A 27,602-nucleotide genomic window follows, 5' to 3' on the forward strand; every position below is an offset into this window, starting at 1 on the left:
ACACATCAGCAATAGCAGATGGCAAATGCTAAAAAAATGGGAAAAAAAAGGGATAGAAATGATTTCCTCCCACATATTTACATTTACCTGCTCCGGAGATGGCGCATTTGGGGTTCTACCGGTTATTAAGTGTGAGCATACGTTACGCCTGTAATGACCTCATCATGTTGCGTGATTATGGGCTGCTGGTGCTGAACGCTTCCCAACGACACCGTGAACTTTAAATTGGCACTCCAATCTCCCAGTGGCCTGTCAGTCACGAGAGCCGCATCTTTATGCCAGCAAGCCCCTCGCATGGAGTCTGACATGGCAATCTTCAGTAAATTACCCTGTCACTGACAATCTTGCAGTTATCTCGCAAACAATCAAGCAGGCAATCAAACTGTTCTGAATTGCCAGTTCAGGACCTGAGAGACTGTCGGTGTCTCTATTCAACAGGGGCGCGAGAGCAGCACAGTCCTCCCGCGACACTGGACGGTTTTTTCCTTTATTTACCCACCTCCTTGTTTGCCTGGTGGGCTTTTTCCCAGGGAGGGTGGGAGGGAGGTGTGCAGAGTCCTCCAGCAGGACCCGATCCTGACTCAGCGTTTGGGGAAAGTGACCCAGGCCTTCCCGGCCGGGCCCCACAGTGGTGAGGCGCCTTTGCTTCACGTGCCCTCACGTAGTTCACTCCGTGAGACGCAGCCGTGGAGAATTATCTAGATGCTGTCAGAAGGCAGGCTAAACCACAGCCCTGGCTGCGTGCCACACGCATGTGTCATACGCTAATTGTAATGGCCATTTCAGAGAAATAGGGATGTAGCGAAACTTTCTGGGAACAGTATGTGAGATACTCTTTTTATTGCTTTTGATAAAGAAAGTCAGAGAGAATCTTCTGTGACAGGTCTAGCAACACGAGGCAGAAATCAGGGTGATGCTGAATTGAATCCTTTGAATTAGAATTCCCAAGGTAAAATCTTAGGCAAAAAGGCTACACGGGTGTCTGAGGCAAGAGCTCGGCCTCTGGAAACGAATAGATTTGGGTTTAAGGCTCATGTCCTCTGGTTCCTGGCTATGTAAACTTAGAAAGATAACCATCCTTGATGAACCTCAACTTCTTTGCTTTTAAAACTGAGTTAAAAGAGTGCATATGTCATAGGGTTCTGTGATGGAGAACAAATGAATCGAGATATCTGCTTATCTATCTAATGTCAGTTTGGCATAGTATGTGTTCACTGAACCCTAGATATTACTATAATCAAAAACTCAGCAAAGTTTTCAGCTTTTTCAGTTTATAAAAATTGGACATGGATATTAGTGAAATTAATATCCCCTACTGGAGTCATTCCCTGCTGTAGGCTATAGGTAGGTTGAATCTCGGGCAAGAATGTAATGTTTCCACATAGTGTTAAGTTAATTGGCGGTAATAATAAATGCTACGGATTGTACAAGACTTAGACACATTCTCGATTTCAGTTCTCATGGTAACCCCGCAGAGCAGACCATAACCTTTCAGCCTTGCAGTCCGGATCGGGGGGTTTGGGTTTGAATCTCAGATCAGGTGCTACCCATCTGCTGACACCGGGCAATTTACTCCTGTATCTCAGTTTCGTCACATACAAAAGGAAGATGATGATGATGTTAGAAAGTGCTGTCTAGAGGACTAAAGCAGTTACTATATATGCAGCGCTAGGAACAGTGCCTGGTCCAGTGAACACTCAGCTAACTATGTGTTATGCCCATTTTCATGCCATCACCCACTCTACAGAGTTGGAAACTGAGGCTCAGAGAAGCTAAGTAAGTTATCCAAGTGGCTAAGAAGAAGCTCTGGATAAAAAGTAGGAAAAGGTAACCAGTGAGATCATTACCCTCTCCATCTTCTTCATTATCAGAAGGAGGAGACATTTCTTTCCCAGAGGGAGCCTGAAGACAGGGCAGTGAACACCCACCGCTGAGGAAGCATGGGTGGCCGTGCGATTTAATAACTCGTGCAGGTGTGCCTACACCCACAGCTGGGAAAGAATCAGGCTGGTGAAACAAGTTTCTAGAAAGGAATCAGCAGGAGAAACAAGATGCCTGGGAATTCATTCCCTGCAATGCAGGCTGTAGAGGACCACACTATTTACCTGTGAGAGTCAAACCCCCATTCAGCTGTTTACCATTGGCACAAGGTGGCACTTGCCTTCTGGGCTGGCTACAGGTTTGTGCCAGCTGTTTTCAGCCCCTGCCTAGTTTGCGCGGTTGGATTTTTAAAGGAGCTCCTGAATTGGCAAAAGATAGAACCTCAAAGCCTTCGCTGAACACATACTAGTGAAGCTCTGCTCAGTGGGGAGGAGGTCATGGGTCAGTGGAGAGGCTGCAGAGAGCCCCGGAGGATGCTGGGTGTTTCAGACTTGGCTGAGACATGCATGTCTTTTCTGTTTGGGAAAGGCTGCCCGAGTCCACACATAACCCTTACAGAGAAGGGAGGTTTCTAGGAATGAGAGGGTGTTCATTTCATTCATTTCATTTATTTTCCTCTTTGATCTTTGTAAACCGGGCAGCTTATGGAGAATCCAGATGGAAGCATTTTGTTCAATTTTGGTACCTTTTATTCCCTGGAGCTTGGTATGCAAGTGATTCCCTTTATAACCCGCCTGAACTCTCCAGCTCTCTTGGGTATTAAAGGCTTCAGGAAAACATCTAAATGTACTTTTCTTGGTTTCATTTTGGGACAGGGTGGCACAAATCGACTCCAACAATTCACTTCAGGTGCCACGGATGGCTCTGCTGGTGTCTGCACGTAGGACCTGACCGGGAGCTGGGCAGCATCTCAGATTTTAAAAACGAGCTCCAGTCTTTCCAGATTGTGGTCTGATGAGAGGTATCACCAACCACCAAATCTACCTTCCCTTTTCATCTGGACAAGAGGCTGGTTAAAACTAGGAAGAGTACACATGGTTCCATTTACGGGATGTTCAAGAACAGGCAAAGTTAACCAGTTACGGTAAAGAGTTAGAAATTGTGGTTACCTTAATGGGGAGGTACTGGTGGGAAACTTTCTGGGTGCTGGGAATGTTCTAGATCTTCATCTTATTCACCTGGCTACAACACACATTAAGGTGTGTGTTTAAGATTATGCATTAAGATTATTCATGTACTTGCTAACAGACTGACTTTAGGCCAAGATACCAAGCTCTTTCTGTTCTGTCTTCCTTATTTGCAGAGTGGGGGTGATGAAGATACCTCACAGAAGCAATGAGAGGACTGAGATAATCCACACTAGGTAGATGAACAGCTGTGAGCACCTGGTAACCTAGTACAGGCTTCTAAATCTTTTCTACTTCTTTTCTTCTTGGCATCATATAGGTTCATTTAGCATACAGAGTGAGGTACTTGGCAAGTTCTCATTTCCCCAAGGAAAATTGAGGGAACCCAGGTGGTAGACCCAATAATCCTAGGGACCTTCTTGAGATCAGTTAATGATGGGGAAGTAGAAAATTAACAGAGTGGAGAAAAGGAGGGAGGCAACAAGTTGGGGCAAGAAGGAAGAAGCCTGCTCTGTTTGCTCTTTGTGATGGAAATAAAGGAGTGATGGGGGTAGCTGGCATAGGCCCAAGGCACCTGAGTGGCCAGTCTCATAAAGAGGTTCTTGAATAAAGAGAAATATGGCAACTCTAGGATTCTTTTTGCCTTGAGATTGGTTGATTGATTGATTAATTGATTTCTTAAGGTGAGCTCCTTCAGGACCATGTCTAAAGTGTATGGGGTCCCTAATAAATCATTTTTTCCAGGCCCCTGTCTATCTGAACAAATTGAGTTACCTGAATTGACTTATCAGCAGCGTTTTCATTCTGATGTCACAAGATATTGCAAAATACTCTTCCAGCCAAAAGGAACAACCTACTTGCCAATATGTCCACCGGAATTAAGGTTGGGTATTCGGTCCTGAGATACATCATAAATGCAAATCCCCCAACCTCTCTCAAAATCTGATCAACCTCACATATATGGGTATGGGGTTAAAGGATGGTAGAGGGTCAGAGAACACCCTGAAAGGGAGAAGTAGGGACCAGGACTCAGGCGGGTCCTAGTCTGGGCTGGCGTGGTCCTCCCAGATAGTGTTGCAGACCCTGGCCAGTACCTGCACTGGTGGAGCACTTAGAAAATTTCAAGGAGTGGGGTGCACTCCAAAGCTCAAGGACTCACCCAGAGTAGCCCTGGAGTCTTGGCCCAGTCAGACATATGGCAAAAGAACATGGGCGTCAGAGTCAGAATGGTTAAAACCTGTTCTATCATTCATTAGCTATGTAAACTTGGCAAGTGACTGGCTTCCTGGGACTCAGTTTTCTCAGCAATAGAATGGACCCAGTAACACCTACTTTACCAAAGAGCATGGAGATCCTATAAGATGGTGCCTATGAAATGAGATGGTGAGGGTATGGCACTGAATACACAGTAGGAACTCAACCAATGGAGGCTCGTCTTCATATTTTCTGCTCTCCACCAGGGAAGGCACTGTTCCATTTGCATTTTACCCAATGCCTGCTGACAAGTTGGAAGGGAGGGATAATTGAAAGTATTCTGGCTTGATGTAACTAAAAAGTGAAAGGAGCAGGCAAGGCTGACTTGATTTAACCTGGCAATATGAGATTAGTTCTTCATTGCCTCTGTTAGGCACCTGCATTGCCAACCTTTTAAAGCAATAGATTGGCTGACAGGGTGCTCATTTGGAAGGTTTCGCCTGCCATTAATACCCTTGCTGCCTGATGGACCATCGGTATGCAGGCATCCCCTCCCTCCCGACCACAGCAACTGCGATTCTTAAATATTGCAAGAAGTGAAATTGTATTTGCGCTCCGTCTGGAAGACCTGTTGGAAGCTTTCCTCTTGCTTCGTGCCAACTCTTTTTTGACAGTCTCTGAATTCCAAGGCCAGAGCTCCTTGCTCTGAAGCCCCTTTGGCTTTTCTTATGACTTAGCAATGGAAGATCAATCATGTCTGACTGGAGAGCTGATAGTGGAGCCCCCACTGAGAGCTGCTTTTTCTGGGTTTCCTACTCTTCAGGATGGATGTGGGAAAGAAAGCAATGGCTGCTTAGGAAAACCCAGGGACTGTTACTGAAGACAGGGATATGATGCAGGTGAGACCACTTCTCAATAAGACTTTGGTTTACTTTGAAGCTACTGGAGCATCTGGTCAACCCTTTACTATGGGGGTGGGGGTGAGGACTGGTAGGAACTTTATGACAACAAGCTTGCAGTGTGTATCCATTTTTTTTTTAGTTTATTAAAACTAAACAAATAGAAAAACCCAGAACAAATACTATCAATAAAAAACCTTTAAAACCAATGCTTCTTAAAATCTAACCAGCCATGGAATTACCTGGGACCTTATTAAAATATAAATTCCATTCTCTGGTCTTACTGTGCTCTGCATGTCTTACAAGTTTCTAGGTGATGCTGATGTTGCTGTTCTGAGCACTGTATTTTCAGCAGTCAGACACTAAATAGCTATTGGTCAAGGTCGGCTCCCTGATCTCCTGCCCTGGAACCACCTTAGTGATTTTGAAGTGCTGATTCTTGCTGTCACCCAGGCCTACTGAATTTCTTAGTGTGAAAACTGAGAATGTGCATTTTTTTAAAGGATTTATTTACAGAGAGAGACATAGCACACGCACATGAGTGCAGTTGCACAGGAGGGGCAGAGGGAGAAGGAGAGAGAAAATCTCTAACAGATTCCCTGCTGAGCATGGAGTTGTAGACATGGGGTTTAGTCCCAGGACCCTGATATCATGACCTGAGCCAAACTAATAAGAGCTGGATGCTTAACCGATTGAGCCACCCCAGTGCCCTGAGAATGTGTATTTTAAAGAAGATTCCCAGGTGATTATTTTGCCTACTAAACCTCAAGGACCCCTGTTCTGAATTATTGAAAACATCCCTCAAATATCCATAGCGGTACGTCTGACTCAGAGAGACTAAAGGAGCCTTCCCGAACTGTCTCCTTAGGGATGTTAACATGGGTTCCCTGAAACATAGAAGTGGAGGTGGCACTGGAGGATCTGTGGTCAAAAACAACTTGAGAGATGTTGGTTAAACAGTTAAATTAGTTTCTTTACAGCAGGACTTCTCAGAGCCTTTAATGGGTGAATATGCATTAAGAATCTTTAATGTTGCAATGGAGCACACAGCATTTCCTGACCATAGACCCCTTTTGTCGCAGAACTTCTCCCCACAACAGTCTAGTGCAATACAAGTGGGGAAGCACTTCATGAGAACAGGGCTCTAGGCTTGGGAGCGCTATCCTTGGAAGCACATTCCACACCTTCATCTGCGTAATAGCCCCCATGCTTGATTGATCTCATAAAATGCATGCTCTGGGGTGATTAAATGCAACACAAACTACATCATCACTACTAGCACATAAGCTCAGAGCCCCCGCCCTTGGCCTCCCAGTGCCTCCCAAAGCCAGTGTATTTCAGCATAGAGACCCTATGTGAGGGGGACACATCCTGGGAGTCAGTAGGATGATGAAGCATTAATGGCAACCACGTCTAATCAGAGCTAATGGTAGGCACTTAGGAAAAGCTTACTAGGTTTCAGTCACCGTGCTAAGTGCATTACTTGCATCCCTTTGTTAAATCACCAGAATTCGAGGGATCCTTAGCACCATTGTTTATAGGGGAGGAACTGGAGCTTTAGAAGGACAGTGAATAACTTGCCTAAGACCACACAGCTTCTCCATGTTGGGGCTGTCTTTTGACCCAGTTTGCTGCACTCTGAAGCCAAATCCTACATGAAGCTGCCCTGTGAGGGCGGGTAGAGTAGAACATTCCAGATGGCACACAGGAGCCGCTGTGCCCACCACCATGACATGGTAGTGGCTGCACTGAGCTCTTCTACCTAAGGCCGGACCATGTCAAACAGAAGAGGAGCAATTTAAATAATATTGGAGGGAGATTTATTTTTTGAAAAGTTGGGATGATGGAGTGTTTTAGCTGGCGCTCTGCCCAGCTCCCACTTGGGACAGGTGGACCGCCATAGGGCTATTCCTCTGCTAGCCCTGAAGCTCGTCTGTGCTTCTGCTGCCTGCATCTTGCCCCCTTACCCAACTCTCACTATGTATGCTCATACGGACGCTTGGAGGGGCCATTTATAATCTCCAGTTTGCAGAGGAAAAACTGAGGCTCAGAGAGGTTAAGAGACTTGGCCACAATCACACAGCTAGTAAATAATGGAACAGGGAGGCACCATTTTGCTGTCCAGCCCCAAAGCCTACGTTTGGCTTCTATCCTCAGTTCTTCACAGGAGGCTATGAGTAGTCATGGCCATATGCAGGTATCCTGTGACTGGCCATATACAGGATGTTCGGAAGGAAAGGCTGAGACTTCACAAAAATCTTCATTCTCTAGTTGCTCTTTCTCTCAGCCTCTCTCTCTCTTTCTTCTTCCCCCGCCCTTCCCCCCTCCCTCTGTTGCCTCTCCTCAACCCAGACAGAGTCTCCAGGAATAATGATCTCACTCGATGAGAGTTTGCCCACCTTGGACATTCCCTGACAGGCCTCTCTGACACAGCCTCACCCTTGTTAGCCTAGGGCCATGTTTTTTTATACCTGGGGGATTTCTATCCTGGCTGCTGCTGTCTCCCTGCTGTTCTGTTACAAAAACTACTGGCAAGAGAGAGCAAGGGTCTCTGATCTGAGCCACCAATATCCCCAGATGCTTACCCTCTGCCTGCTGTTCCTGGCCCCTCCCCTCTACCCCCCATCAACCTCCCTTTCAGAGAGACCACTGACAGGTCAGACAGAAGCCAGCCCAGCAGGGGGTGGCAGGCTGGTGGGGTGCCAGACAGGGACCTGCTGGGCCCCTCAGAAGAGAAAGGGCTGTCACCATCGACACCTCGACATCTCAGAGCAACAGACTGGAACAGTTACTTTCTGCCTGAAGAGAGACCCTGTCTCCTGTGGGCAGGTGGGAGGACTGGTCCCCAAGCTGAGAGAATTAGCAGAGGCCAAGATGCCTGTCCTCCTGGTGCATAAAGAAGTACCCCTACACTTCCCAATGGGAGAAGGGACCAGACTCAGCTATCAGGCTAGCCTCCATTTGGATCAGGGAAATCAGAAGTACTAATTGCTAAACATGGCCCTTGCCAGGCTTCAGGTACTGTGCTTTGCATGCCCTAGAGATCTCATTTCATCTTCGCATTCACTCCGTGGCATGGGGGCCAGGAGCCAGGATGGGACTGCCAATTAATGTCACAAGATCTGTGTTTGCAACATACTGGCTGTGTGGCCTTGGGCTAATCAGCTTACCTCTCTGAGCCTCAGTTTTCTCATCAATAAAGTGGATGTAATTATAATACTAGTTTAATAGAGCCTTCGTGAAAGATTACATCAGCCTTGTGCAAAAGCATTTAGTGTATAGCAACCTTCTGTTTGCTCTGGCTGTACAGATGGAGAACCCAGGCCTGGAGAGGCTGTTATTTGACAAGGTCGGGCAGCGGCTCATGAGTGGAGGAGCTGGGATTCGCACACAGCCGGCCCAGCCTCAGATTTGCTGATCTCCCTTAATACTCTGGGCCTCGCAAGGCTGGCCATGGTTTGGGCGGTCCTGCTTCACTCAACGTGATTCTCCGCAGCCCCTGCCTTTCCTCTCGTCTCAGAGGACAGCGGAGCTTGCAGACCTACTGCCACCAGCCCCTGGGAAGTCCATACACAGGCTACGTTGACAACAGAGATGAAGAGCTGCATAACCATGTGTTCGTGTCTTACCTAAAATAATATATCTTACCTTTAGATTTTCTTTGCATTAATAAAAGGGTGTGAATGGTATGTAGTGACTTGGGTATCACTGCATGGATGTGTTTTTTTTAATCCTAAAATGAAATGTATTCATACTAAAATAATGTATTGAATAAAAGAAAATGGCTTTCTGTCCTAGAGACTTCTCATTAAAACTTCCATTTATTCAGTTCATTTAATAATGAGCTGACCAAGACAGACAGGGAAGCTGCAGTTAGGAACCTAGATTCTAGAAGGGAAGCAGACAATTAACAAAGAAATGTATAATAGACTCTGAGAAGGTGACAGTGTTCTAAAGAAAGGCAAGGCAGGGGAAAGGGTTGGAGAGTGATGGAAGCGGGGTGGGGGGTGGGTTGCTGCTTTAGGTAGGGGTAAGACAGGGAAGGCATCCCAGAAGTGACGTTTGGGAGAAACCTGAATGAGATGAGGAAATGAGTCCTGGAAACTTCTGGAGGAAGACCAATATGGGCAGAGGGAACAGCTGGCATAGAGGTCCAGGGTGGGAAAGTATCTTGAGAGTAGGAACAAGATGGTGGATGTTGGGCTGGATAACAGAGATAGGAAGAGGATGACGTAAGTGCCAGAGTGGAAGTAAGAGCTCACTAATGCGGAGTGACGGCTGTGACCCAGGTGACATTCTGTGGGACATGTGATGCCCAGGGAAGGTTTGCACAGGGGCATCATATGACCTGACGTTTAAAAGGATTCTCTTTTTTCACGCAGCTGGGGAGATGATGGCCATACAGACCGGACATGCCTACCAAAAGCAGCTGACCATCTTTCAGCATAAGAGTGGCCCACTTGGAGAAACTGATGAGGAAGTTCTGCGATACTACAACCACATGGGTCTGGGCTTCAGGACACACAAGGAGGCCATTGAGAGCACCTATGTTGACAAGAAATGCCCCTTTCTGGTCATGTGTCCATCGGAGAGAAGATTCTGTCTGATGTAGTGACCAAGATGAGGACGCAGAAGACCACTGTCACCCACTGAGACCACCTCCCTTCCATCTGAAAGTACAGCTGGTTCAAGAACCACCACTAAAACATGCATGTGCCCCTCCTGCTTCTGGGATGTCAGACCAGTGACATTGTCACCGTGGGTCGTGCCAGCCCTTATGCAACTCTGTGCGTTTCCACACGCACAAGGTCACCAAGGCCGCCAACACCAACACGTAATTCCAGATGATCTGAGACTAGATGTCTGCCACACCCCAAGAAAATAGGTGTTTTCCCAGTCACGGATGGGTCCAGCTAAAAAAAAAACCCAAACAAAAATCAAAATGAAAGGATTCTTCTGACCGCCTTGCGTGGAATAGACTGGAAGCCGGAGGACCAACAGTCCAGTCCAGTGACACTGGTGGCATGACCCAGGTGGAGGTGGAAGGATACTGAGAAACCACGGCGTTCCTGGTTGGGAAGAAAAGGAGGGGCCAGACAATGCTTGCAAATCTGAGCAGCAACACTCACAAAGGGGGCACGTGAGAGATGCGGGAACGTCCACGGCAGCGGACTGCATGGTAGTTGGGAACGGACAACACTGATGTTTCGCATCAAAGGGTGCTTTGGGTGCTGGGTCCTGGTGGGCTGGAGATTTCTCCCTGGATCTGCGCCCCATGAGCCATGTGCTCTATGAGTAGGCACAGCAGCAGGAAGAGTAGGAGAAGCCTGTTCTGGTGACTGTAGGGTCCCTTTCCCTATGGCTCCACCTTTCCCTCCCCCATCCCAGATCCCAGCAGCTTTGGACTCTCTGGCGAACCTGATATAGAACTCGTTTCAGAAAACGGGTCTGGGAGGAGAACAAGCAAGACATTTAGGATTAGGGGAGCCAGGCTCCAACCCCACCACTTCACTGCTGACTTTGGACAAAGTCAGAGAGTACTCCGGCTTCTCAGCTTTTCAGATAGTTAAATGGAATCCTCTATTGTTACAGGTCAGCAGCTAATTCAGGGACTTTTTTTTAACCCTATGCAGACCAGACAATACATTGGGGGCCATCCAGATCCTTGGTTTGTGGTCTCTGAGGGAAAATGCGCTCATTCCAGCATGAGTGGGTGTGAGATTGAGGGGGATTATACATTAGAACAGGGACCAAAAGACGGATTTCTGATTTTAAAATGTGCATTACTTGATATAATGAGATTTGGATTAGGAACAGTGTGTGTGTTCAGAGTCTCTGATGTCACATTACACAGGCAGACACTAATAATTAGATCTGTCATTTAAATAAGGTGGTATTCAGCCACTTTCTGGAAACTTGCTAGTCAAACCTCTCAACAGCTACTGCTGTTCCCAGTTTACAGATGAGGAAACAGAGGCTTGGACGGCTCAGGTGCCTTGCTCAAGGAAGCGGAGCCAGTAAGAACTGGAGTCAAAACTAACACAAGTCGGCCTGACCCAAGTGCCTGCAGACCCCAGCCGGAAAGGTCACAGTGCCAACTTTGGGCCCGAGGGGGATGGGAGAAGCCTCAGGAAGTGACAAGGGGGAGAGACCAGGGACAGAGACCATGTACCCTTTTCCAGCATGTTCTTCCCACAGCTGCGCTTTACTCCAGTGCTCTTGAAAGGGGGGAGTGGGAACAGATCCCGGGGAGTTGGGGCCCCAAGCCCCTCTCTGTAGCTACAGCTCTGGGGCGGGGGCTTCAGTGAGTACAGTGACACACCTGGGGTCCGTATGCCAATGAAGCTGGCACAGCCTGGCACGCAGAGCTTTTTGGCCTGTCCTCTCTCTCAGGCAGCCCAGGAATGCCACAGTTGGAGGAATCACTCTCTGCCAGCACTTGAGTTCCCCCCAAAATGGTACCTATTGCGTCCAGTCAGTGGCTCCCAAAGCATCAGTATCTCTTGGGTACTTGTTAGAACTGCATATCCCTTGGCCCTGCACCAGCCCTACTGTACCAGAAGCTCTGTGAGTCGGGCGGTCTGTGCGCTATGCCTTCTGGGTGATTGTGATGCCCAGTGACCTAAGAGAACCTCAGTACTGAATATTTTCCATGTGTTAATTCATCTGAGCTCACAGTATCCTGTGAGGTGGCAACTAGCATTAGTCCCACTTTACAGAGGACAAAACTGAGGCTTACAGAGATGGGTCAACTTGCTCCCATCAGTGGTGGAGCCGGGACGTGAACCCAGAGCTCCCTGGCCCCATAGCCTCTTTATCACCCTGCCAGGCCGTCTCCTCCCCTTGCGGGCGAAAGGATGCGCACGCGCAATGGAAGAAACATAGAGAAAGGCTGCTCCTTCTGTGCTGTGAGCATATGTATTTAGGAATCACCCAAGCAGAGATACCAGCCTTCTGTCGGAGGGAAGAGGGGTGGTTGCGACTGTGGAGACCAAGACGGGAACTGCGGGAAGGCAAAGCAAGTACTTGGGGTAAACTTCACTCCGCCCAGCGTGGCAGGCAAGGCCCGGCTCTCTCTGTCCAGACCCAGCCTCACTCCTCCACTCTCTGTCAGTCTTCTCAGAGGTCCCCAGATATGCACTGCTGTCCCTTGCCTCTGCACCTTTGCCATTTCTTTGTCCATAATGCTTTCCCTAGATTCCTGACCTAAGTCTTCTGTAGCTTTCAAAATTCAAGTTTGCCTGCTCTGGAAATCTTTGATGCCCCTTCTCTGGGCTGTCCTAGCCTTTTGTCCTTGTTCTATCCTGGACCCTTAGTATATGGCTTTGTCACAGCTGGTTTCACCAATGTTTCACACCCCAGCAGACCTTGGATTCTTTGTGGCAGAATCTGAGTCTCATGCACTCATGTGGTCTGGCTGGGTGTGTGTGTGCGGCTGGCATTGGGGGAGGTGTTTGCTCTTACCACCATCCATGACAAGAGGTGTGAACGGGCCCGGGGCTAGGGAAAGCCTGGCCTCGGTACACAATTAGAGAAGGGGCTCATTCTTGGGCACACAGGTGCCTCAACTCCTCCTAGTCTAGTTCCTAGGTCTCAGAGTGATCTTACCAGTAAGGTCAGCCATACGATCTCTTGAGGGTGACTGGGTCCCTTTGGGGGCCACATGCATAGAGAAAAGCGTACTGGATCTAGAGCCAGGAAGCCTGGCCTCTGGCTTGGATCTGCCCTACCCTGCTGTTTGGCCTTGAAGAAGTTACTTCCCCTCTCTGGGTTTTAAACCTGCTGGGGACTCCATATTTTAGTCTTTGTGCTCTGATATTCGCGGACTCCACGATTCCTGTGAATCAAAGGGGTAGTGTGCCTCAGCGTGTGTGGCCATGGAGTTCCAGGAATTGGGACTGGCAGATCAATGATAAAGTACCGCAAGCTCAGGAAAAGGGAGGGAATTCCCCTGGAAAGGTCTGTTCTTTGCGGTGCTGGGGGGCGGGGGGAGGCAAACATTGAACACAGCTTTGGGGCACACCTTGCAGCTTTCTTTGGATCCACACTTGGCCACAGAATTCTTGGCCCCTCTCCAATCCCCCAGAGCTCTTGGCTGAGAAAATGGAAAGTCAAAGAAAAGAGCACAGACCTTGGGCAGCTGCTCTTGCTGTGCTACAGAGAGCGTCTAGCTATTTAAAGTCCAACTGCTCCACTTTCCCCTGCTTGCACCCTGGCATTCCAGTGCATAAGCACTTTGTGGCAAAATGCACTCCAAATCCAAAACGGGGGGGAAAAAGAGCTAACGCCAATGCTATTTTTCAGAATGCTGCAGAATTCGTGTTTCTGGGGGGAGGAGGGCGTTAAGCGCTCACAGATAGCCCTGCTCAGATCCCAGGCGCAATGGTCAGCAGCTGCGAGGGGTCCATGAAGAAGGCTCCTGGCTTCGGTTCTGAGTCCTGGTGTGTGGCCTTTTAGCTGTGGGGCCTGGGTCCGCCACTCCACTGGTCTGGCCCTCAGTATCTGCCTCTGTGTAAAGGATGCTAAGAGGCCCGTAGGGCTCTTGTGGGCTATTACCACGATTTATTTGGGCAATGTGGGTAAAGGCTTAGTAATTGCTCGATGCATCAGGCCCCTGACATCAAGCCAAAGATGCTCCCTGCTCTGGAAATGTCTGGACCCCTCAGATATGTCCCTAGCACATGTCAATCCCTGCACCAGATTTCTCTATCTTGGCATTATTGACATTTTGGGCCCAATCATTCTTTGTCGTGGGGGCTGTCCTGTGTATATAGGATTTTTAGCAGCATCCTGGGCCTCTACCCACTAGATGCCAGTAGCCTCTCCTTTCTTCCTCCCTGCTGGGACTCACAAAATGTCTCCTGATGTTGCTAAATGTCTCTCTTAGAGAGTAAAGTTGTCCCTGGTAGAGAACCACTGGTCTGGACTGAGGGGAGGGCTGTGAGAGCAAAAGAGCTAATCCTGGTACCAGGGCCCTTGAACCTTTATTCAAATGCTCGTCACAGGGACCAAGAGGGTACTTGCTACAATCTAGGCAGTTTCTCTCGCCAATGCAAAAATATTGGAAGCCCACATAAGGAAATAAATATTACTTCTTTGCCACCAGATAATTCTGTGTTTTGATCTTTAATTCCCGAAAAGAAGTCCACAATGGTTTCAGTTATTTTTTTTTGCAAATTATACATTTCAATCACAATTTTATGATGAATACTTGATTTGTCATCTAATCAGGGAAAAATATAATCCCTTAAGAGACACTTAATCATCATTTAAACTACTATAAACTTGATTAGGAAAGACTGAAGGTGTGATGTTAGGTAAACTCATGAACTTTAAATACCTCCCCTCCCCCAACAAATTCCACAGTCAAATATATTGACTGTGAGAAAGTCTTCAGTGGGCAAGTTCTATGTTTGAGGTGACTTTTCCTGAGTCCTCTTTACAACAACAAAAATTCTGTACTTGTTTGAACTTTCTTCAGAAACAGTCTCCAAATTTTGTTTCTGTTTGAGAAGAATTGAGCTTCTGCCTTTAAAGTAGCGGAGTGTTCTATCACAGTGGTTATCTGGAGGCCTATTTTGCATATTACCTTCTCCACCCTCTGTATCCTTGTCTGTGACACGGAAAAACTATGAAGAGACAAACTCATAGAACTTCTATGTCTCCTGTGACGACACAGACAATCGACCAGGAAGATACAGATGGGATAATTTAAGAACGCAGCATTTGCCGTGAAGGAAACACTACAGGGTGATGGGAGAGAGGGAGAGGTAGGCCAAGACAGGCAGCTAAGAACAGAAAATGGCTGTGAGGAGCCTGTCAAGTCACATGCCCAGGTCAGAGCACTTCTGGCCCTGCACCAGCAGAGGCCCTGAGGCAGGACTAAGCTCAGCATGTGAGGACGAGGGGCTGGCGGGAGTGGATGCCCCAGAGCTGCTGTGGAGGGCGGTGGGGGATGGGCAGGAGAGGAGGAAGGGGCACATCACAGAAGTCACTCTAGGCTAAGGAGAAACCTTTGATTTTGATTTTAACTACATGAGAAGCCCTTTGAGGGCACGGCATGATCTGATTTACCATGCAGAACCATCTCTCGGGCTGCTGTGTGGAGGAACAGAAAGCACGGTGCCAGGGCAGCAGCAGAGATACCCACCCGTTGGTTGCCCATCCATTACCCAGATGCATACAAAGCTCAGAACAGGGCTCGGTGCGTGTAAGCGCTCAAAAAATCTCACTGATGATAGTTTTTATATTCGATAAAGAATGAATTCTACCTTTTTTTTTAAGCCTCAAAAGAAAACTGACTCCCAACCCTCAGTTTCCTAAACAGAAGATTCTTGAGTCAAATACACTGGAAGATCCAGAATAATTTCAGCCCCCTGTTGCCATGTGGTCCTCAGCTGGGGTTAGTTCTGCTTCCCTCCCAAGGAAGAGAGACCCAGCGCCTGGCCAGCTGGCAGTGGCCTCAAGGCCACATTTCCCTCGTAAGCATTAGATATATTGCTTTCCTCTCTGGGAGCTAATTGGGGACTCTGTTTATGGCTCCAGCTACATTTGCCACAAGGTCTTTGGACTGCAAGGGGAATCCTCATCCAACCCAATTAATAGAGCGATGTTGCACTTCTAAGCTGTCCCCCACCCAACCAATCCATCAACATGATTCGTACACATTAATCAAGGCATTTACAATGGGTTCACCAAGCTTTATCTCTCATTGGATGAAGAAATGGGACTATTTGGACTTGAGAACTATAACTCTTCCAGAGTCCCTGAAGTCCTGAGCTTGGCTCTGCTACATGTACCGACAAGGTGTTATTAATTAACAATTGAGATAAATGCCGGAATAGCATTCCTGAATCATGTCAAACCAATTTGGATGGTTATGGGATGGGGAAAGGGGGAGGAGGCGGTGGGCAAGGGGTGGGCTTTGTCTGTTCCAAGTGCTTTGGACAGACTCCAGTGTTATTTCTCCTCATTTAGACCTGGCTGGAGTGCCTGGAACTCAGGCCAGCATCCACATCTCTTTAAACCAAGGCAGCCTCCTCTGGAGCAAAACAAGGAACCAAACTTCACAGATGGAGGTAGGCTGCGGAATACTGTCAGGGAGGCCTTAATTTAGGGGGAGAGGTGTAGAAGCTGCTGGTGGGTGGAAGGGCCCCCATCATGGGTTACTGACCACAGGTTCGCGGCTTTGAGTACTCTCCCAGCAGAGAGACTGAAGATGTTGGGCTCAGTATGGTGATGGGCTTTCTTTCCTGTCCTGTGGCCGACAGTCACACCCCGTGACAGTCGCCTCTCTGCGCTCCCAGGGAGGGACGGTCCTCCGCCCTGTCAGCCCTGATGGTAATAATTACAAAACGTGTTCTACATCTTATCTCTTCAGATAGATGCGAACTCTCGGTGGACGGGCGTTGTATTTGTCCTAGTATTTCTAAAGGCCTATTTCCAATGTCTAACATTTAGCAAGCCCTCAAGGAACATTTGTTAAACCATCAAGGAGGTTATGGAGTGCTGACATCCGATAAGCACTGGTTAGAACCTCAGTGCTTATGGACTGTGGGAAAACGACCAGTTGGGTTCCATCTGTGTGGACTCAGCATCCGTTCTAGAAATAACAGCAACATTACCGCCGATAACATTAGAGCTGGCAGCAAGCAGCATGTGAGGGCGTCTCATGAACCAGGCACTTAGTAAAATGTCCCTGCATACGCTCTGTCAATGAAACCAAACACCTGCTCATGGAGTTGGCATTCTCATGCCTACTTCACGGACAAGAAAACGGAGATTTTGAGGAGTCAGGTTAGTCACAGAAGTGGGACACAAAGACTGCTTCCTGAGCCCAGGCTCTTAACCAGCATGATGTGACAGCGTCACCTGAGCAACCAGAGAAGTGACAGGAGAAGGAGCAGGAGTCTAGCTTCTAGTGCCGTGTGAATGCCCCAGAAGGGGATGCCGACAGCTCGCTAACACAGGAAGCCAGGATGTGACGCACTGTTACCCGAGGACAAGCTCAGTGTAGAAGGGCTTTCTCCTACCCCCTCCATGCCAGGCCTCCACCCACACACAGGGGAGAGGGTATCTGATGGGATTCCATGGGAGGCTGGCTTGAAACAATGAGAGCTAGGCTTCGTGCAGACAGAGGGTGGGGGCTCCTGACTCTAAGCTCTGGGTGATAAAGGCGTGTGGGGAAGGAATAAGGCCTGTCTTTCCAGGCCAGGCGGTCTAACAGTGCTTCCCCACCTTGAGGTTCCCACTTTTAGAGGAAATCTACACCCTTTCTCCTACCCCTGGCTGTGATGAACTGAATCTCACACCTCTGTCTTGGTGGTGATAATTAAATATTATCTGCCTGTGCCCTGAAGCACATGTTGTGTGTATTCTCAGACTTTAATGAGCTGGTATTTGTCTTCTGGAAGCAAAAATATTTCTTTGAGTCTCTTCTTTTTCAAATTGGGGTGAGCAGTTCAAGTGAAGATCTTTCACTATTAAAAAGACAGTCTGCTTGCCGGCAGGTCTGTCGGAACTGATTCTACCTCTCGGGGGCAATGGCAGGGAGATCTTGTCCCTTCGGCATCAGCTAGTGCTTCCTGAGGTTAAGTTAGCGATCCCCTGGCTGCGGGGCGTTGGGAGACTTTCAAAGGGATGGGATTAAGAAGGTAGGGAACTGGCATAAATGTCTTTGGGGGATAGTCCTAGGCAACTTTTTCCAACAGGGCTTCTCAGCTAGGCAGCCCAGAATACAGAAAACGTTTGAGGGAGAAGTTTCTCAGGTCTTCTAAGACGGCACTTTGGTAGTACCTTTTTGGATGCACAGGAGACAAGTCAATTTATTCTAGAGAATGAATGTCTCAGGACAATGGTTCTCAAAGAGAACCTGCCTCAGCATTACCTGGAAATTTCCTCAAAATTAAAATTCCTGCTCCCCACCCCATACCTGCGGAATCCGGAATTCTGGGGGAAAAGGTTTGGCAATCTGTGTTTTAATCAAGCGCTCCGGGAGGTTGTGCCGTCGGCTACAGTTTCTGAACTATGAGTGGCCACAAGGCACCAGGGACTAATTCTCTTCCAGAGGAACCCAGGTTGAAAAAGGCTGATAAGGGATTCAAATATCTGTATCCATATTTGGATCTATATCTATCTCAGTTTGAAATAAAAAATATTTATCACTTTCAACTGAGATTTTTTTTTTTTTAAACGTAGAGTGTTCCCAGATGAAAAAATGATTTGCCTCTTCCAGCTCACTTTGGAAGAGCACTCTATTATTTCCCCATTCATGAGGCTCATAACAAATGTGTTCATCGCAGCTGCTCCCCAGGCCGGCATCCATGCGCTGCCTGGGTGCCTCCTCTGACCTACTGTCAGGTTCAGAAAGCATACAGCCCTGCCGGAGAACTCCCAGAGCAGGAAAGAGCCTGGGGCAGAACTCCCCCCCCCCCCCACCAAAACAAACACAAAAGTGATATAATTAGTGTGCTGCCGGATTGGATCTGGAGTTGAGGAGGAGCAACTTTAATATTTATCAATAAACAGTAAAGTGCTTAGCACACCTCCTAGGGAAGTAATTAACCATAAAAAGGATACTCCGCACTGAGGAAATCTCCTCCAAAAAAAGAACTCAGTTAATTGTGAATTGCTTACACCGGGTGAGAGACAATCCGCATCTACCTCTCTCACCTGACATAAGCAACTCTGAATTAACTGGGAGTTTCTTTTTATAAACACTGTGCAGAGCCTTTTTTTTTTTTTTTCCTGGTGGCTAATTACTTCCTTGGGAGGTTCGCTTTAATAGTTCCCATAACAAGGCCATTATTGTCTTTAGCATAATCACTGCCTCATTTGCTTCTGTGCCTTGCCTTCCTGAAGCTCTGCCTCTGCCCACCAGGAGGGACCCTGGGTTGCACGTGCCTACAGAGCAGTCCTCAGGCTTAGACCATCCACCCCCGAGCACCTCTCACCCCTCCTTCAGTTCTCCTATGTCAGGAACTTGGGCTCCTGAAAGGAGCCACAGGGCTGGTAGAGAGGGATGCCGATGGTGCAGGGCGTGCGGGGGAGACTGAGTCAGTCTCCCTCTCCTACGTGCAGCATTCCAGCCATTTCCTATGTTTCCAGCTGCTGACACCTGCAGTGGAGAAGGGAGCCCGGACAGCAGCTCCTTTCTGGAAGAGAAAGGGAGCTGATCTCTAAGCAACTTCTTTGCTAGGTGAAATCACCAGGGACCAGACCTTATCAGGAGAAATAATACAATTTTGACTGTCTCTCTTGGGAAAAGAAAAAAAAAAAATGTATGGATATATGCTGTTATGGCTCAGTTCGTTCAAAAATGAATTAAAGTGATTTCTATTTTGGCTCCATTTCAGGAAGCTAAATGAATGAATGGGAGCTCTGTAAATTGTATCAGGCCTATAAACTTTTTTGATTGGTATACTCCTATCATTGTATGTACATTTGCTTATTTACACATTATGTACAAGTATAACAGCAATAATAGATTATGGAAATTGCAAGTGTCTATTAAGACGATGAGGAAAAGTAAAATAGAGTATCTAGTACTTTCATCCATTGCCCTGATGGATTGCTCCCCTTTCTGGACACTACGTAAGCTGACGCCCTGGGGCCATGAGGGCAGGAGTTGATATTCTCAGAGCACAGGGATTGACAGAGTGGGACTAGATGCATTTCCGTTAAGTCAAATAGTTGGATGCGTGGATCCTCTTACACCCTGAAACAACTTCTCTGAGGGAATTCTGACCAGTTTGTCATTTTCGCGGGAGTAGGTCACCCACCTGTCCTGAATGTTAAGGCAGCATTGCTCCATATTCTTAGGAAAACACATAGGCCGTGTGCTACCGCAACCCATTTAGCCCCAGGATCTTAGCACTCCATCAGGGGATAACACAGGAAAATCTAACCCAGAGGTTCAGAACAGGGATTGGCAAATTTCCCAAAAAGGGTCTGAGAGTAAATATTTTAGGCTTTACCAACCATGTGGTCTGTGTCCAACTCCTCAATGCTGTCTTTGAGGGTGAAGCATAAATTGACAGACATTGTTATGGTCTAATAAAACTTTATATGTACACACTAAAATTTGAATTCCACTTTGCACATATCTTGAAATATTGTTCCTCTTTAGATCCTCTCCCCCAAACTTTAGAAATGTAAAAACCATTTTGCTGCTCATATAAAACCAGGCAGTGGACTGGATGTGAGCAGCAGCAGGCTGTAGCTTGCCAGCCACTGGTCGGAACGTGGACTTTGGAGTCAGATCCGGGTTTGAGGCCCAATTTTACTATTGGTGGTTGACTTCTCTTAAAACAGTTACTTAACTGTGGTCTAAGCCTCAGTTTCCTCATTTATAAAGGAACATCTCAAAGTGTCACAAGGATGAAGGGATTGCCTGAAATGAGTTTAGCGTGAAACACATACTGTGACCGTCACCATCGATTCATTTGTAACTCCCAGCCCCAAAGGCTTAGGCAGGGATGCACACCCAAGGGCCAAGCCAGGGCCCAGCGACCTTTCTGGGGCGATGTGTACTTGAGAATCCAAAGCCAGCTTCAAACCCCAGTAGTTCCAGCCCTTGTCTCCAGGAACCTCCCACTGGCCCAAAGATGCCCGTCCTCTGCGGCATTTACTTCAAAAGAAATGTTACAACAGCATTTGACAATAGTATGGGGGAGATCTTTCAGGAAAAATGACTCATGACGGAAATATACACAATGCTCTGCACTTGAGGGGCTGGGAATGAGAAGACGCTTGCTCACCTCCCTCATTATCCTTGTTATCAGCACAGGAGGTTTCCATGGCAACGTTGCATCCGGGCCCTCTCCAGCCGGTCTGGCAGACACACTGCCAGCTGTTCTGACCCAGTGTGCATCTCCCGTTGCCGTTGCACAAATCGGGGCAGCCATCTGGTTGGAGAAATGCAAAAGATGAGAAGGAGGGGTGCGAGGCCGCGCTGGGGCAGCAGGGGAGCCATGCAAAGGGGGAGCAAGGCCGCAGGGCAGCCACTGGGCCAGCCTCAGAGTGGGGCCCGTGCCTGCCTTCGAAAGAGTAGGGGAAGCAGGCAATGCATGCAGTCGCAAGGCACAGTGGGGTCCCAGATGCAGGGGATCCCCAATGACACTGACCTGTGTGAAGGGGTCTGAGGCAACCTTCCCAAAGTGGGGAATATTCCAGAAAACTAAACCAGCTCTGAGATTACAAGCCTAGGTAGGCTGTAATTTCCAGCTAGTAGCTCAAGATTGAGGCTACCTCAAAAAAAACACGAAAAACAAAAAACAAAAACCCTTTCTTTCTTTCTTAGAAATACTTTCTGCAGAAGACAGGAAATTTCCTATCAACCCAGGATAGAGGCAAAGTGCCTTCCATCTTTCAGAATTTTAAGGATATATTTATATGTGATTATCACAAGCCTCTTAGGATGAAGAACAGGCTGGTTCTCCTGGGCTATTCTCATATTTTTGTAATATTTAGTTTTAAGGGGCACTTGAAAATGTTGACTGTTTATCATTCAACCTATCTATGGCATAATTTAAAAATACTGCTGAGTCTGAAGGCCGTGGGAGGAGTAGGTACTTAGTGCCTTGAACAGGGAAAAGAGAAAAATGTGTATGTATATGAGAAATGAGATGGCATTCGAGTAATTCTTATTTTGTGGTAAACTTTTCTTTCTTTCCTCTTTTTTGGGGGTGGGGAAAAGTATGAAATCAGCAGCCTGCCTAATTCCCTAATTGCTCCAGCACCTAAAGGGCTACGACCCTTCTGACCTGAGTGGGGGGCCCGGGAACGTGGGTGTGGGAAGATGAGAAAGGGTGGCAGGGGGCGGGCCACTAAAGCAGGGTGGGACAGTCTCCCCAGCAGAGCCCCTGCCACCCTCTAGAAGATGCAGAGAGCAGCACAGAATTGGTAGGGTGTTGCCACCCTCACAAAATCTACTTGCTGGCAAGAATTCCTGGATATGTTTTCATTTTTCCTTTAACAGCTTTATTGAGTCATAATTTACATACCATAAAATTCACCTGTGTTAAGTGCACAATGCAGTGACTTGTAGCAAGTTTACAGAGTTGTGCAATCTAGGTGTGTTTTCTTACTTCATTTAAATAGACCCCAAATGACTATTAATGTCATTGTCCTCTGAAAGTAACTTCCCTGAATATCTACCTTTAATTCTGTCTCCTCCTCTGTCACCATGGCTATCTCCGGCTCTGTTTTTTTTTTTAAAGATTTTATTTATTTATTTGACAGACAGAGATCACAAGTAGACAGAGGCAGGCAGAGAGAGAAAGGGAAGCAGGCTCCCTGCTGAGCAGACAGCCCGATATGGGGCTGGATCCCAGGACCCTGGGATCATGACCTGAACTAAAGGCAGAGGCTTAACCCACTGAGTCACCCAGGTGCCCCACTCTGTGTATTTTTTTTTAAACCACACGAAATGCAAGGTAGACTGGGTTGTGGTGGGGGGGATGAAGAGCTTTGTAGTGAGGGAGGTTATTGATTTGAAACCATTCTGGCCCCAGTCTTCTGAATCAAAAGCATGCATCCCCCCTTACTTCTCCCTCCCGTGTTCCAGAGGCCTTCGCCTGCCATCTTTCCTCTCTTCTCTCGAGTAACCCTTATGAGAATGCCAATAAACCCAATTTGGGCATGTGGCAGTGGTGGGAATTTTAAGGCCTCCTCCTCGGAAGGAAGGTCTGGAAGGTCTGAAAGTGAGTTGAAATGTACCTATTTGTGGTATCTTATTTTTGAATGCTCGTTCCCTCCCATCCTTTCCAGAATGTGGTGTGGGGTTAGGCCCTGAGAGAAGAGGGTGAGTGAAAGAGGAGAGGTTCTCTGTGGGGAGATCTCTGTGAGGAAGCTGAGCTGTCTTGAGAGGAGAAAGCAGGAAACTGTTGCCAGAGAACCTGTTTTCTTTGGCTGCAGTAGCCCAGCACTGAATCCAGGATGCAAACGAAGTCTAAGCTTGCATTCCTCCACAAAAGACCTATCCTTACAGAGCCCAGATTCACATTTCCATTCCTTTCCTTACCAAGTGGATGCCCCCCTTCCTCCCCACCGGGGCCCTGACTGCAGAACCAGTGACATCCCTCTTGTTCAGACTGTGAGAGTGTGCCGGGAGTAGAAGCCATCCCCAGTTTCAGAGAAACACCATAAAACATTTCTACAGGAGCAAAATGAGACTCGGTAGGAAAAGCCCAAGGGACATTTCAGAGGTTGTCAAGGAAAAGAGTCTATCTCCAACTGCCAGCCACCTCCAGCTTTACAATTTTTACCGGAAGAGTTTGGGTAGAATGGGTCACACGGAACACTATGACAGACCCAGCAACAGTCGCTCAGCATGCCGTCTATTATACATGCTTTGTTATTCAGCCAGTCTGAGGTCTCATGCTTGACTAAAATCACGCCCAAAGTCTCAACAGAAGCCTCATTGTGTAGGAAACCCACGTCTACTACAGAAAATTTAAATTTGCAAAGAACACTAGCACGTCAGTCAGAGATATGCACTCAAAATATCTGTGCTCTTAGACTGAAATGAAGCTTTTCCTCCCCCCTGCTCTTTCTCTCTTGATTTTTTTCTACCCCCCAACCAACTGAAGTGAAATAAACAGACCACAGTAGCAGGTTTTCTCCACATCATACGAGGAAGATGAAAACACGAACAGTGGGAAGCTGGCAAATCTCTGAGAAGTTTCGTGGTAGCTGGGAATTAATGGACAGGACTTTGCTTTTAGCTTGAAGAGGAAGAAAGTAGCCTTGGCAGGTGCATGGTGTTGCTAGGCAACCCCAAGCTGCCCCCAGCACAGGTTTGTTCTGCTGGTGGCCTTCTGAGGAGGTGATCTGTTGTGTTTGTAAAGTGCAAAGCCAGCTTCTGCTTAAGGAAAAGCAGAATGTAGGAAGTAATTAGTCTGGAGGGGAAATGGGCGTCAGGCGGCAACTTTCTCTGGAGAGGGTCCTATAACTTAAGTTGCATTGGACTGATGGACTCCTACCTGGGGATCCAAGAAGTCTCCTCTATGGAGTCTTCTGGATTTCAGGCTAGCACTGCTGATTTCCTTGAGTGTCCATCTCTGAGATCACTGATACAGAAAGTGATAAGACACAGTTTCTGATTCTTTGCACAGCTAGACCACTGGCTATCTGGAGACTTCAGGTTCTGCTGTGACTCTAGACTAGGGATTCTTAACTGAGGCTAGTTATTTCCCTTTTCTTCTTCTAGAGGACATTGTCAAGTCTGGAGACATTTTTGAGGATAACAACTAGGGGACAATGGTACTGACATCATTTGCATTGAGGTCAGGGGTACTGCTCAACCTCCCACCATCGACTGGACAGTCTCCACACCAATGATATGGCCCCAAATATCAATAGTGCCAAGACTGATAAATCCTGCTTTAGACCCCAAACTCCATGGAACCTGAGAGTTCCTTGTTTGTTGTTGGATCGCAGAACCTGGCCTTGTGTCATGCACATTGCAGATACTTGAATAAATGTTCGGTCAGGTTGTGCTAGATCATTTCAGCCTGCCTTATCTATAAACGCTCCTGAGAGGCATGAGAAGATAGTGGGGCCTCCTTGTTAAAGATCAAAACAGAACCTTCAAGGGCATCAGCGATGTCTTGGGCTGGTTCTATCAGACTTCCAATGCCTTTGACAGAATGGAAATGGTATAATTTCTAAGACTTCCACACTCAGAATTTCAACCACTTAAAAAAAAAAAAATCCATCAACACAGTTACTAGGTAGGCAGGCTTTTTGCCTTGACAAAAATTAGGCCCGAAGGAGAAATTTTGGATTGAAAATACCCAACCCAAACACACACTTATATTCTGATGACTCCTGAGTCTTCATCTCCAGGCTTCTGATGCCTAGACCTGGACTCCAACTTGTATCTCAATGTCTCCAACTGTTTGCTAACAAGCATCTTAGACTCAAGAGAATTTAGCCTTTTTACCCCCTCTCCCCACAAACTCTGATCCCTTGGTCAAGGAATGGCACCTCGATGTACTTTAGTGCCCAAGACTAAAACTCTGGAGTCATTTTTAACACCCTTCCCTGCCCTCCACCAGCTCTCTCATCTCTTATATTTAGTCCACAAAAAATTCCTGCCTGGTTTTTCTCTTAATGATAAGAAGTCCTACCTGTCCTTCCTCCTAAATATCTCTGGAGTCTGTCCTCTGCTCCCACCCCAGTGCCACTGCATTAACTCAAGTCTCCTCATCTTTCCCCTGTACTCTTGTGAAAGCCTCCTAACTGGCCTCCCTGCCTCCAGTCTTACAGCATCATCCATTTCTCTCCGCTCAAGACACTGCTCAAAACACTTCCACGGCTTTCCACTGGCCCCACGGGAGACCCTGAAGTCTTTAATCTGGCTTACAGACCTTACATGAACTGGTTCTCATGTTAGCCCATCTCAATACCACTTCAGGGTTTGGCCAGATCAAAGCTGTTTAGTCTTTCCTTTTCTCTTTCCTCATCTGCCTAACTTCAACACATTCTTTAGATCCCCACTCAGAAGTCATCCCCAGGAAGCCTTTCCAAAACTCTCAGATCCAGGCTAGCTACACCTGTCATGGTGCCTTTATTCTATACCATTCTACCCTACACTGCCCTATTCTGCCCTACCCTATCCCGACCTACCTTATTCTACCTTGCCCTATTCTGCCCTACCCTATCCTACCTTACCCTTTCATGCCCTATTCTATCTTAGCCTCATCTATCCTATCCTATCCTACCCTACTCTGGCCTACCCCACCCTATCCTAGCCTACCCTGTCCACTACAGTGTATTACAACTGTCTAACATCTTGCTAGTCCATGTAGCAGCCATTCCTTAAGACATTTTACTGTCACCTGCGGAAAATTATTGTAATAAATGTGCACATAATCAACTCTAATTTGAATGGTGCCCCTAGAATTGTGCAGTGTACAACTGAACAGCTGCCCTGGGCACTCCTGTTATGAAGTAAATCCATCAGGGTAGGTGCCATGTCTATCTTGTTTACTCTCAGATTGCTAATACTCAATAAATAGGGAAATGAACAAATGACTTCTGGCTGAACTCAGAGTCTCCAACATCTTTGGTAGAGGGGAAATGTGATCACCTCCAAGACTTTCTACACGTTGAATTCCAAACAGTAACAAAAAGCCAAAAACCAAACAACAACAACAACAACAACAATCCCTCCGATGATGCAGTTACCAGGTAGGCAGGCTTTTTGCCTTAACAAAAATTAGGCATGAGGAAAATAATGTCTAAAGCATAGTAAAAAGGGGAGCATAAATGTGCTTGAAGAAAGCTATAATTACCATAAAAGGCTTTTCTAAAAAAGCATCAAGGAATGTTCTGCCATGTGCAGCAATTTGGAGGTAGAAATAAGTGGCTAATCGTGTATAAGGGGTGGAAGGGGTGCCTGGTGTATAAGGGGTATGGAAAGAGAAGTAGGATCTTAATATTCAACATCGAGCACCCTTTCGAAAAGCACAGAGGACAATGCCCCACCCAGATAGAAATGCAAGTGAAAACACAAAACAGGCTGCATATAAATGCAGACAGATGACAAAGAAAGCTGGAGAAAGGAGACATCCCTGCTTGGCCAGAGACTACTGGGAGAGCTACCGCGTCCTGGACTAAACGCTGGTGGAAAGTCTTCTGTCAAGGGAAAACCTTACGCTGGTTTGGGGTCAGATACTTCTGGGATTAAAACCTAGATTTACCCTTGTTGTCTGTGTGACCTTGAGCTGGCAGTGTCACCTTGTCTTCCTGTCTGTACAATTATATATCTTACAAATTAATCTTACTTGCTGTCTTTCCCAACAGAACATAACCTGCTGGAAGGCTGGGATTTTTGTCTCATTGTTCATTGAAGTATCTTCAGCGTCTAGAAAAACAGTTGGCATATAACAGACGCTCAGTAAATGTTTGTTGAATGAACAACTTAACAGAGAAAATGATATTTTATACAGGTGCCAGAGGGGTTAAATGAAATGATAAAAGTAAAGATTCGAGCATAGAACTTGGTATGTTGTAAATGTTCAATAGGTAGTAGCTCTTGTAGCTTGCATACAATTACAAACATTGTAATTAGTGGTAGGCTTTGCTCTGGGGCAGTCTTAGGTGCTGTTTCTCTACATCTCATAAAATCTATCTATGAAAGACCCACAGCAAATATCATCCTCAATGGGAAATAGCTTGCAGCCTTCCCGTTGAGATCAGGAACACGACAAGGATGCCCACTCTCACCACTCTTGTTCAACATAGTATTAGAAGTTCTAGCAACAGCAATCAGACAACAAAGAGAAATAAAAGGTATCCAAATTGGCAAGGAAGAAGTCAAACTCTCTCTCTTCGCAGATGACATGATTCTTTATATGGAAAACCCCAAAGACTCCACCCCCAAACTACTAGAACTCATACAGCAATTCAGTAACGTGGCAGGATACAAAGTCAATGTACAGAAATCAGTGGCTTTCTTATACACCAACAATGAAAATACAGAAAGGGAAATTAG

At 47.0% G+C, this 27,602-nt stretch overlaps 1 protein-coding gene and 1 pseudogene across 3 annotated transcripts in view; one reads left to right on the forward strand and one right to left on the reverse strand.

The window, feature by feature from the left end:
• TENM2 (teneurin transmembrane protein 2) overlaps positions 1-27,602 on the reverse strand; it is a 1,229,820-nt gene that overhangs the window by 87,238 nt on the left and 1,114,980 nt on the right. For all 3 annotated transcript variants that reach the window (XM_046000941.1, XM_046000940.1, XM_046000942.1), the window contains one exon: positions 20,860-21,006. In XM_046000941.1, the coding sequence (XP_045856897.1) occupies positions 20,860-21,006 (147 nt within the window). The remainder of the gene's footprint in view (positions 1-20,859; positions 21,007-27,602) is intronic.
• LOC123938329 lies at positions 9,492-9,939 on the forward strand (annotated as a pseudogene).

This window comes from Meles meles, chromosome 3 (genome assembly GCF_922984935.1).
Source record: "Meles meles chromosome 3, mMelMel3.1 paternal haplotype, whole genome shotgun sequence".
NCBI lineage: Eukaryota > Metazoa > Chordata > Mammalia > Carnivora > Mustelidae > Meles > Meles meles.